Source organism: Xyrauchen texanus, chromosome 5, assembly GCF_025860055.1.
Source record: "Xyrauchen texanus isolate HMW12.3.18 chromosome 5, RBS_HiC_50CHRs, whole genome shotgun sequence".
Taxonomy (NCBI): Eukaryota; Metazoa; Chordata; class Actinopteri; order Cypriniformes; family Catostomidae; genus Xyrauchen; species Xyrauchen texanus.
In genome coordinates, this window is record NC_068280.1 from 3507630 (window position 1) to 3520775 (window position 13146).

The 13146-nt window shown below is 39.8% G+C and overlaps 1 protein-coding gene across 10 annotated transcripts in view; it reads right to left on the bottom strand.

Annotated features, from left to right (window-relative positions):
* inpp4b (inositol polyphosphate-4-phosphatase type II B) overlaps nt 1–13146 on the bottom strand; it is a 156981-nt gene that overhangs the window by 37222 nt on the left and 106613 nt on the right. For all 10 annotated transcript variants that reach the window (XM_052127595.1, XM_052127604.1, XM_052127593.1 and 7 more), the window contains one exon: nt 4037–4220. In XM_052127595.1, coding sequence (XP_051983555.1) covers nt 4037–4220 — 184 coding nt within the window. The remainder of the gene's footprint in view (nt 1–4036; nt 4221–13146) is intronic.

Genomic DNA, 13146 nt, shown 5'->3' on the forward strand with positions numbered 1-13146 from the left:
ATGATGCCCCTGAATGTGATGACATAATGGCATCTACAGCCGTGACCAAAAGTGTTGGCAATGACATACATTTAGTGTATTGCAAAGTTTGCTGCTTCAGTATTTGAAGTTGTTTTTTTTCGTCACATGTTTCTATGGTAAACTGGAAAACAATGACAAGCCTTTCATAAGTTTTAAAGGCTTTTATTGGCAAAAACATTCAATATATGCAAAGAGTCGATATTTACAGTGTTGACCCTTGTTCTTCATAACCTCTGAAATTCACTCTGGCATGCGGGATATCAGGGCGGCACGGTGGTGCAGCGGTTAGCACTGTCGCCTCACAGCAAGAAGGTCGTGGGTTCAAACCCTGGTTGCCCCGGCCTTTCTGTGTGGAGTTTGCATGTTCTCCCCGTGTCTGCGTGGGTTCTCTCTGGGTACTCTGGCTTCCTCCCACCATCCAAAAGACATGCAGGCTAGGTTAATTGGTGTCTGTCTATCTACAGGTGTATGTCTGTCTATGTGTGGCCCTGCGATGGACTGGCAACCTGTCCAGGGTGTCCCCCGCCTTTCGCCCAATGTTAGCTGGGATAGGCTCCAGCCCCCCGCGACCCTGTACACAGGATAAGCGGTTGACGGATGGATGGATGGATGCGGGATATCAGCTTCTGGGCCTGGATGGATGGATGCGGGATATCAGCTTCTGGGCCAAATCCTAACTGATGGCGATCCATTCTTGCCTTATTAGTGCTCGGAGCTGATCACAATTCGTGGGCTTCTGTTCCACTCGCCTTTTGAGGATTGACCACAGGTTCTCTATGGGATTAAGATCCGGGGAGTTGCCTGGTCACGGATCCAGAATTTCAATGTAATGATCTCCGAGACACTTCATTATCACCCTTGCCTTGTGACATGGTGCTTCATCATGCTGGAAAATGCACGGATCATCACCAAATTGCTCCTGGACTGTTAGGAGAAGTTGCTCTTGCAGGACGTTTTGATACCAGTCTTTATTCATGACAGTGTTTTTGGGCAGGATTGTGAGCGAGCCCACTCCCTGTGATGAAGAGCAACCCCACACATGGATGGTCTCAGGATGCTTCACTGTTGGCACGACACAGGACTCATGGTAGTGTTCACCTTTTCTTCTCTGGACTGTCGAATTTCCAGATGTCCCAAACAGTCGGAAGGGGGCGTCATCAGAGAAAATAACTGCACCAGTCTTCTGCTGTCCAATCCTTGTACTTCCTGCAGAATTTCAGTCTGTCCTTGATGTTTTCCTTGGAGAGAAGTGGCTTCTTTGCTGCCCTTCTTGGCACCAAGCCATTGTCCAAAAGTCTTCGCCTCACTGTTCGTGCAGATGCCCTCACACCAACCTGCTGCCAATATTGAGCTCTGCACTGGTGGTGACACGATTCTGTAGCTGACTCCTCATGAGGAGATGGTCCTGGTACTTGCTGGACACTCTGGGACGTCCTGAAGCCTTCTTCACTGCAGTTGAACCTCTCTTCTTGAAGTTCTTGATGATCCAGTAAATGGTTCTTTCGGGGGCAATATTCTTTGCAGCAATTTCCTTGCATGTGAGGCCGTTTTGATGCAAAGCGATGATGGCTGCATGTCTTTCTTTAGAGGTAACCGTTGCTAACATCAACACAATGATTGGAAGCACTTCTTCCCTCCTTTTATAGCAATCAGTCCGCTCTTATCATCCAATCAGAATGATGGAGTGATTTCACCTGACTAGTACTCATTCACACTTTCTCAGGTGCTGCTGATATGATTAGTGAAATATTGTTAGCTGGTCATTTTGGCAGGGCGGAGGGCGGGGCCGGGTCGTGATCCTACACACTCGGTCCTGTTTACGAAACACAAAATATATGTCACTGCCAATACTTTTGGCTACGGCTGTAAGCTGATAGGTCCTTTGATATTGAATCGGTTGGCAAATCAACTTGTGTAGACTCTCTTTGCATAACATTTAAATTAGCCAAGTTTGCAATTAGCAGGTTTTCCTGCAGCACGCTGCAAGTTTTCTCTGACACCCTCCACCTCCCCAGAACCACATGTCTAGATCTGCTACACAAGGATTGTTTTAATGTCGAACTGTGCAGCAGCATGTCATGCATAATTGATACAGCATGTCTAGTGTTTATATAACTGTGCAGCAGCAGCAGCTGCTTGTCCACATGCTTAACTCATTATTACTGTGTATGCATTTTTTTAATCAATTATAATCAGTAATGTAAAATTTCAGATTACACTTCAATTTAATATAATCTGATTACTTTTGTATTACTTATTGCATATTTTAATGAGAATCTAATCATTATAAAAAAATATTAAGTATATTTAAATAAATTGTACTTTCATCCACATTGTTCATACTGAAATATTTCAGTTTCACTCTTCATGATGAGGACAGTCAATTTTTACAGTTTATTTAAAAATGCTTATAAAACCTAATTTTGTCAGGATCCTGTCACTTTTTCAGTCATGTTTTTAGTGGTGACAGGATCCTGACACTCATGTTCTGTTTTGTGCTTTCATGTTCGGAGTGTGGTGTCTGGGTCCTGGATCCAGGAGATGGAGGAGCCCACTGCTCTTTCCACCCACAAGAGGAGGAGGAAGAGGAGAGGGGTCCCCATATCAGGGTCTGTTGCCACATTCCAGGAGGGGTCCGAACCAGCTTCAGCTGATGCCCGGTCTGATTCCTATCCAGTGGCCTGCCACATCCAGTCAGACCACAGTCCAGTGGCTGCCTACGTCTGATCCCTGTCCGGCGGCTGCCCACGTCCAGTCAGAGCCCTGTCCGGCGGCTGCCCACGTCCAGTCAGAGCCCTGTGCGGTGGTTGCCCACATCCAGTCAGACCCCTGTCCAGTGGTCGACAATGTTCAGTCAGTCCAATTCCCTGCTGCTGCCAACAAAGAGTCTGCCCAGACCTCTGGGACCCTTGTCCTGTCTGTCCAGCCCTGAGGGGTCCCTGTCCATTGTGACCTGTCCTGTTCCACCACTGACCTCACCCACTGTCCAGCTGTCACTGCTAGCTCCTCTGACCTCTGCCCAGAATCCTCCACTGACCCCATCTGCCCAGTGGTCAAGGACTGTCCAGCACTGAACCCTGCTTCTTGGACCTGGCGTTGGGCTCTTCTTCGGCTCCGCACTGGCCTCCTGGCCCATCCAGGCCTCTGGGCTCTCCTCCGGTTCCACCCTGGACTTCTTTGTCACCCCAGCCTCCCAACTCTGCCTCTGACTAATCCATCCCACTGGTTTCCCCACCCACCCTCCCTGGTCTGTAATCTGCCATTGGCCAGACCCATTCCATTTCCCCGGCCTGCCTACCCTGTCCCTTACTTGGAGCAATCCCCCTCTTTACACCCACCCTCCCTAAGTTGGTACCTCTTGTTTCTCTGGTCCTACCCTGGTCTGTGCTTCCTTCCTGCTTTGATGTTCCCCTTTTTGGGATGCCAGGTGGCGTACCTTTTAGGGGGGTAGTGTCAGGATCCTGTCACTTTGTCAGTCATGTTTATAGTTGTGACAGGATCCTGACACTCATGTTTTGTGTTTGTGCTTTCATGTTCGGAGCGTGCTGTCTGGGTCCTGACTCAGTTTGGTATATGTTCTGGGTCAGGATTCGGACACTCTTGCTCCATGTCTTTTATGAACGCATGGCTTTGGTCCTGTTGCTGTTTGGTTCCCCATCACCATGTGCACTCGTTTTTGTTTTAGTCTAGTGTGTTAGCACATGGCTTTGTGTTTGTCTGCCATATGCTTCCCTGATCCCACCTCCTCATTACCCTCATCACTCTCCTCGTTTAGTCCTTATTTTAATTGCCATCACCTGTTCCTTATGTGCCTAACCTGTATATATTGAACTCAGATTACATATAATCCATTACTACCCAAGACTGATAATGGACATAAAGACCGTAAAACTTCATTTCATGTAAGTCTAATATATAGCTATAGTTGTACAGTAGTATGCCATTCTAAAACCTAATTCTAGGTGTCCACCTTTAAACTTGTGGTGCTCTGTGAGAGATATGTAGCAGATCTCACCTTCTCCTCCAGGCTCTTGAGTGTGTCCTTCAGTCCCTCTCTGGACTGTTGCTGTGCCGCTTGCAGGAGCTGCTCTGCCAGCCCAGTGATGAGAGGCTGCAGCTGGGACACTAGACTCAGGATTATCCTGGCCCTGGCCGTCTGATCTGGAGGATAGTAGATGCACTGATACGCTGTACTGCAGCTGAGAACAGGTGGACAAGTAGGGTGATAACACAAAAGAGAAAAAACAACAGAAATTTAATGAACAGCAGGCAGATGAAAATGTTAAAGATGTCAGACATGAATTCAATCTCCAATAATTCACTGATTTCCATTTATCAATCATAAGACAACATGTGACACAGATTAAGCCCTAGGATCTAGCTGAAGAGTTCAATGAGAGGTGCTCAAGGTCTTGAAGAATACTTCTCTGGCCTTTGGCTGCAGATAAAGCCGCTCTGTATTAAGCAGCCTATTCTTGTCCCCTTCTAATAGATGCCCTGAGATTTCCGTAGATGCCATCAAGTATAGAACAGGATCCACTCGGGGAATGCATAATGACTAGACACTGTGCAATCCCGCTGGGTGGTGATATCAACCTTTGCTTTCTAGTTTGGCTGGACACAGATCAGTTTGTAAGTATATTTGTGATGGCAGAGATTAGAGATGGAGTTAGAACCCTGATTTTAGATCAGCGAATCAAAGGGTCTAGGCTCATCGCTTCAGATAATTGGCACCAGAGAGAATCGCGCTGTAGCTCTGAGCGAATAAAAGGCCAGACACATACCAAAGCAGGATGAAGAATATAAGAGAATGTTGATGAAAACCCAGCCATTGGCATTGTCCATGTTAATCTAAATTGAATAAAGTAAAAGTAAAAAGTAGTTTGGTTTCATAAGAAAGTTCATTTCAGTGAACTGCTGCAAAAATACATTTGTCAATTCATGAATTCAATGAGTCTTCATTGAAAAGTGTTCAGAAAAGTTGGTTTAAATGTTTTTTTAGCAAATCATTTTTTTCAGGCTGTAAACGTCAAAAAAAAAAAAAAAAGGATTTTGAATGAATTTGTGTAATATTGTTGACCAAAGTCAGTTTGGATCATGGCCGGTTCTAGCAGGGTTTTGGGGGTTGGGCTTTGTCCCCCCAAATTCATGGTGCTAAACCAAACCCAAACAAAATGTGCTGGAAGTGAAGAAACCCCAAATCCCCCACCCTCCCATCCCGTTGGCAGAATACACACACACACACACACACACACACATATCCCCTCCCACACCCTCGTGTCGACGGAATACACACATGAACAATATTGAATGTTTAATGTGGTTAGCTAGTTTTAGTTACTCACTCCCCAACACTAGTCTATTCAATATGTCAAACTGTATTAAGATCCTACAGTATGTCACGTCCAGTTTTCACAACCCATGTTATCTGAAGTTTTTGTTCATTGGATATTTGTTGACTGACATTATTTTGAATACACTGGCTGAACGATCGACACTGAATAGACTTGCGTCCCTCACAGTCTAGTTTTCGTTCATGTGAAATGAAGTACACTGGCGGCCAAAAGTTTGGAATAATGTACAGATTTTGCTGTTTTGGAAGGAAATTGGTACTTTAATTCAGCTGATCACAATGTACACTCAGGGCATTACTGATGTAAAAAACAACACCATCACTATTTGAAAAACGTCATTTGATCAAATCTAGACAGCAGCATCACTCTAACACCTTATCCTTGAGTAATCATGATAAATTGATCATTTGGTTCTAGAAAATCACTTGCCATTATATCAAACACAGTCGAAAGCTATTTGGTTCATTAAATGAAGCTGAACATTGTCTTTGTGTTTGTTTTTGAGTTGCCACGGTATGCAATAGACGGGCATGTCTTAAGATCAATATTTGGCCAAAAATTGTAAAAACGAAATTGCTTTCTCTACAAACTCATCAGTCAATCATTGTTTTGAGGAATGAAGGTTATACAATGATATACAATGCTTTCATACAAAGGTGTAACTACAGTCTTCAAAGACAAAGCACAACTGTCTCTAACACAGGACAGAAAGAGATGTGGAAGACCAGATGTACAACTAAACAAGAGGATAAGTACATCAGAGTCTCTAGTTTGAGAAATAGACGCCTCACATGTCCTCCGCTGACAGCTTCATTGAATTCTACCCGCTCAACACCAGTTTCATGTACAACAGTAAAGAGAAGACTCAGAAGGACTTATGGGAAGAACTGCAGAGAAAAAGCCACTTTTGAAACCGAAAAACTAAAAGAAAAGGTTCGAGTGGGCAAATAAACACAGACATTGGACAACAGATAATTGGAAAAGAGTGTTACGGATCTGAACCCCATTGAGCTTTTGTGGGATCTGCTAGACTGTAAGGTGTGTGAGAAGTGCCCGACAAGACAGACACATCTATGGCAAGTGCTACAGGAAGTGTGGGATGAAAGGTCACCCGAGTATCTGGACAAACTGACCGCTAGAATAACAAGCATCTGCAAAGCTGTCATTGCTGCACGTGGACGAACGCTTTGAAGTAGTTTAAGAAGTTCTGAACATTTTTATGAAATCGTAATAGTCATTTTTCACATTATTAATGTCCTGACTATACATTGAGATCAGTTGAATTCCAATTTGGTGAAAAAAAAGTACCAATTTCTTTCCATAAGAGCAAAATCTGTTCATTATTCCAAACTTTTGGCCGCCAGTGTATATTCATCTACTCTGACTTGGAACTGAGGCGTGAGGATTTGTGAGTGGTTTTCGATCAATGTTTCAGCTGGCACATGTTGGTTGCTCTCCGGCACTGCTAGCCATCTTGCCACAAAGGGTGTTTTCTTAAACTGAGTTGATAAAGGACCTTTCTTGAAACCACAGAGGGTCTCGCTCTCCTGAGGTGTGCGCCCAAAAAGTCATTAGCCATCGTGCTGGGTCTCAGATGGCGTTATGTCGCTAGCGCTTCCTGTGAATCACATCCTAATAAGCCTTTTGATGAAATGCTGCTGCCTTCCTGTTTTTCACCCTTTCCTCTCATTCTTTTGATTTATTGGACACTGCAAGAAGCATTAATCATCTATAAAATTCTATTTTGTTTTCATTAGTATCAGAGATACACATATAGATTGCACATTAACCAGTGGTGAAGCTAATTTGAAAACATAGCTAGCCAATCTACAAGCTACATGTAAAGTAGTTCAACTACAGTCAAGCTACTTTTAGAAATAAGCACTTAGCGAGACTACAAGCTACTAACTAGTGTAGCTTTTTCACTAATAAGCTACTTTTTCCAAGTATCAGTGTAGTGTGACAGTATGTTACATTCACTTTAAAAGTTTGTGTTCAGCTGGACTAAAATGATCATTTGTCTTTTAAAATGTCATGTCTAGCATGTATACACGTTACCTGGACGACAACTTGCCTCGGTAATGTGCATTAACTCGCCTATTTGTCGTCATCTTTTGTATAGCTAAAATAAATATTTAGTTTATTAATGCTTAATTAAAAACGTTAATTACAACTTAAAAACAAAAAAAAAATTAAAAACTTGCTTAACTCCAAAGTTAACTTAAAAATTGTTACGTCTTTGACTCAAAAGTGTCAACAAAGGTCAAATCGAAATGTTTAAGTGAATCAGTTCGTTCAGATGGATGAATCATTTCAATAAATTGGTTCATATAATAGATTCACTGATTCATTTGAGTCGACACTCAATAGAATTCACAAAGGTGGTTGGTTCCGATGAATGGTTTAAGCAAACTGGTTTGTTCATTCAATTCATTTCAGTGAACTTGTTAAAATACAATTGTTAAAATAGATTAACTGACTCATTTGAGTCATCACTCAATAGTGTTCAAGTCAGTTTTGATAGCTTTCGTTTAGTGAATTGGTTTGTTCAAATGGTTCATTTCAAGAACTTCTTCAGAAAATGTATTCACCGACTCATTGGAGTCATCACTCAATAGTGTTTAGAAAAGTCTGTATGGATGGTTTGTTTTAGTGAATCGGTTCGTTCAGATGGATGAATCATTTCAATAAATTGGTTCATGAAATTTAACTTAACTTAAAAATTGTTACATCTTTGACTCAAAAGTGTCAACAAAGGTCAAATCTAAAAGTTTGTTTAAGTGAATCGGTCCGTTCAGATGGATGAATCATTTCAATGAATTGATTCATATAATAGATTCACTGATTCATTTGAGTCGACACTCGTTAGTTTACACAAACGTTGGTTCTGATAAATGGCTTAAGCAAACTGGTTCGTTCATTCAATTCATATCAGTGAACTTGTTAACAAATAGATTCATTGATTCATTTGAGTCATCACTCAATAGTGTTGAAGTCAGTTTTTATAGCTTTCGATTAGTGAATTGGTTTGTTCAAATGGTTCATTTCAAGAACTGCTTCAGAAAATGTATTCACCGACTCATTGGAGTCATCACTCTATAGTGTTTAGAAAAGTCTGTATGGATGGTTTTTTTGTTTTAGTGAATCGGTTCGTTCAGATGGATGAATCATTTCAATATGATATATATAATACATTTGAGTCATCACTCAATAGTGTTTAGAAAAGTCTGTATGGATGGTTTGTTTAAGTGAATCGGTTCATTCAGATGTATGAATAATTTCAATGAATTGGTTCATGAAATAGATTCACTGGTTCATTTGAGTCATCACTCGTTAGTTTACACAAAAGTTGGTTCCGATAAATGGTTTAAGCAAACTGGTTCGTTCATTCAATTCATTTCAGTGAACTTGTTAAAAAGATTTATTAATTGATTCATTTGAGTCATCATTCAATAGTGTTCAAGTCAGTTTTTATAGCTTTCGATTAGTGAATTGGTTTGTTCAGATGGTTCATTTCAAGAACTGGTTGAAAAAATTGATTCATTGATTCATTTGAGTCATCACTCAATAGTGTTTAGAAAAGTCTGTATGGATGGTTTGTTTTAGTGAATCGGTTCATTCATGAAATTAATTTATATAAACTGGTTAAACAAATAGATTTACTGATTTGAGTCGTAAATTTAATTACACATTAAATCAATAAATATTACTACTATTGAGTATATTATACAATAAATAATGAGATTAGTACAGCTGCTTAGTGCTACTTTTTCTACTGTTATATACAGTAAATCAGGGTGGAGCTAACTGCATACATTTTCAAAAGGGTAGCCTGTACTTTTTGTATTCTCTAAGTCTATTAGCAAGTGCAGAAACAACGTAAGCTTCTGTAAACCAGCTTAAAATAATCACTGACTGCAGCATCAAACAAACACATCCTTGATATGCACAGGAAGAGCAGTACAAATAATGTGTAAATGTGCACTCTGGATATTCATCTATGATAAATGAAAGTAAGAATGACACTAATGAGAAGAAGGCACCAAGCGAGCCCTCCATCTCAATTGTATTTCTAATCAATAGTACAGATATAGGCAGAGAGAGAGAGAGAGAGAGAGAGATAGGGAATGAATATACTTTAGTTTAGCATTCATTTTAGCACTTCATAAAAGGAATATTCTGGGTTAACTTTATCTCAACGGACAGCATTTGTGGCATAATGTTGAGTACGCCACAGTGAGGCAATGACAATATAAGAATGTCTGTCTGCTAATCCACAACAACACTCCTTCCTGCCATTTGAACGGAGACGGGACGACTATAATTGCGCAGTGAGCTCAGCGCTATTAAAATCTGCTAAAAGTCGAACGGGAATATTCAAGTCATGCCTGCCCACTCAAATTAATGGCAAATAAAAGCCTAAAGTAGCAAGATTGCAGATGTTAAAGAGAAATAAATGCACCCGCTTGTCAGTGGACGCCTCAGGGAACCTGAGAATGAATATTGATTGGCTCTCATACAGCTGGCCAATCAAAGTCATTGTAGCGGCATATTACAATGGATCCAACGGACCTCTGGCTGCTTCCTGTTTGGCTCTACAAGAAGACAAAAAGACAAATGACTATTTCATTTTGCTCATTCTTTCCAGTGATAAATTAAAATGTAATATTTGGCAAAATAATTATTTTCATGAGATCAGACTCAGAATGTGGGTATGTTTTTGAGATTGCTTCGCATTATGTAAAACTATGCAAAATTGTAATTATTTTACTAGCCTTTTTAATTCTGCTAGTGTGCAAAGAGACAAAGATCACCATTTTTAAAAATGGAGTAAAATTATTTTACACACTGCAGGACACTAACAAGCACTGTTATTTGAACTATTATATCCAGATTCAATATTGAACAGCAGAGTCATTTTATAATATTATATTATATTAAAATGGCTGAAAATTCAACCCAAAAATGCTTTATATTATACAACCGTGCACTACTGTTTTTATAATCCAGCAGATATAAAATGAGATCAAATCATTGGATAATTTTCTCTTTTTTTATTTGAAATTTAAGGAAAATCATTCTTTACACCAATTAATCCAAAGGGTTGGAGGCTAAATTATTATTATTTTTTTTAATCAAATTTATTCTTGTAGTATTCCTCTGTTTGAGACGCAGTGTAAAGCGCTTTGAAAACTGCTAAGGTTAAAAAGGCGCAAAATAAGTGCAGACTATTTAAAAAACGAGGGGAAAAAAACCTTAATTTTATTCTTGACTATTTTAAAAAACTATAGGGGAAAAAAAAAAACGGGAATTACTTTATTGACTATTTAAAAAAACTAGAGGAAAAAAAAAACAGAATTATTTTTTCTTTGACAAAAAAAATTACGTTTTTTCTCCTCTCATCAAGAGGCAACACATTAGTTTTTATTTGTTTTTTTTCTTGCTAGCTAACAAATAGCATGCAGTATCAACCTCGGCCACCAGGGGCCACTATCAGTAAGCATGAAATCTTACAAGGTGACAGCTGATTTATCCACCTTTTCCTGAATATGTTGATTTGGAAATGGTAAATGGTAAATAGTCTGCACTTATATAGCGCTTTTTTAACCTTGGCAGTTTTCAAAGCGCTTTACACTGTGACACATTCACCCATTCACACACACATTCACACACTCATGACGGCAGAGCTGCTATGTAAGGTGCTAGCCTGCCATTGGGAGCAACTTGGGGTTCATTGTATGCACAAGGACACTTCGGCATGTGGAGTCGTGTGGGCCATGATTCAAACCACCAACCCTGCGATTAGTGGCCGACCCGCTCTACCAACTGAGCCACAGCCGCCCCAGTCGAACCGTGGAACACTGTTTTCAATTTCCGATCTCCAGTGTTTTCAACTGAAAACACATAAAATTGAAATCAGCATTATTTTGGTAAGTTGCCATGTTGCTAGGCAACCGCTTGCAACCGTAAACAACTAGAAAAAAAAAATGAAGGACGCATTCAAACTAATTTTTGGTTTTTGTTTAAAAACTATATTTTCTGTTTCGTAACATCATTACTTATTTAAATATATGGTAATGGAAAGCGTTTTTTAAAACACTTTATGTTTCATAAACGAAATTATGTAGTTCTAGTGTGATTGAGAGGCATAAACGTAGCAAAATGTATATTTTCAAATTAAAATGTTATAATTATCATTATAATTAAACACTCATTATAATGAACAAATGTTGTATACAGTGGAAGTGTATATTTGTGACACAGTATGGTAAAGCATTTTGCTTGGTGTAGGATTTTTTCAATCATGCTGCGGATACACTACGATATAAACTTTAAAGCAGAAACTATACACAACCACACGTTATACATCATCATAACACCCAGCCCTAAAACTGTTTTAATAAAGCCATAATTTATTTCACCTATAGGAGGTTGTTTGATCATAGATGACATGTTCTTGTAGCTCAACTGGTAGAGAAAGGCACTAGCAAAGTCAAGGTGGTGGGTTTGATTGGGGTAACACATGTATACATTGAATGCACTTAGGAGAAAGAATTTGCAAAATACATAAATACAAATCCAGGACTAACTTGGCTAGCAAGGCAGAAAACTGTAAAATCTCAGCTACTATAAAACATTAGTCATTTAGGAAACAAAATGAGTGCAGTGCTGGCTCATGAGCGATAAACCCCCCATTCCATCCTATGGGAAAAGGCAAAAAAAAAATTTTTTTAATTTCAAATTTCCTCTTGTTAGTATTCCTCTGTTGGTCGGCTCAGAAACTTAAAAAAAAAAAAAATTATATATATATATATATATATGGAAAATAATTGGACTTTGCATGAGTTTTAATGAGTCTGTTCCTTGAGGTTTTGGGGAAAAGTACAAGGGAAATGATAAAAAAGGACATATTCACACACAATCTGACTCACTGAAACAAAATCAGCCCCTAAGTGTCGAGAATATGCACAAAACTCAGCTGTGATCTTCATTTCCATGCACAAAGTACAGACGTACAAAAGTGAATGAGAGGGAATAGGAACTTCTGGAGCTCTTTATTTGTGGAAATCACTAGAGGACTGAGCCAGAACTGACAGGGTTTCTTCTATAGCGGGCTAAAAATGCAGAGCATTCATATTTGAAATGTTTGGTGTTTACAAGATCTCATTGCAGAATCATATGCCACTAGAAACCCACTTTCTAATGCCTGATGCAGTGTTGACATATTTCCTGTTGAAACAGGAAGTTTGGATAGAGAATATCGAAGAGCTCATCCATTTCTCTTCTAGAAACCCAACAGGCTATTCATAACTTTAAGTAGTTAAACTACAGTCAAGCTACTCTTTTAAACTCTTTAACTCTGCAGACCCGCCAGCGGGTCCAAAAGGGGGCGCTATGCCGCGAAAAAGGTTTATTTACATTTACATTTATGCATTTAGCAGATGCTTTTATCCAAAGCGACTTACAGAGCCCTTATTACAGGGACAATCCCCCCGGAACAACCTGGAGTTAAGTGCCTTGCTCAAGAACACAATGGTGGTGGCTGTGGGGATCAAACCAGCAACCTCCTGATTACCAGATTACCAGTTATGTGCTTAGACCACTACACCACCACCACTCCACAACACTGTTTATGCTTAAAATGTTCAAGTCTCAGAATACATAAATGGGGCAAATGGGTTCTGTTTTTATTTTACTTAACAGAACAAAATAAGGCCTGAAAACATTTGCGTTGCAAATCAGCACCAATTAAAGGTCACATGGTGCAAAA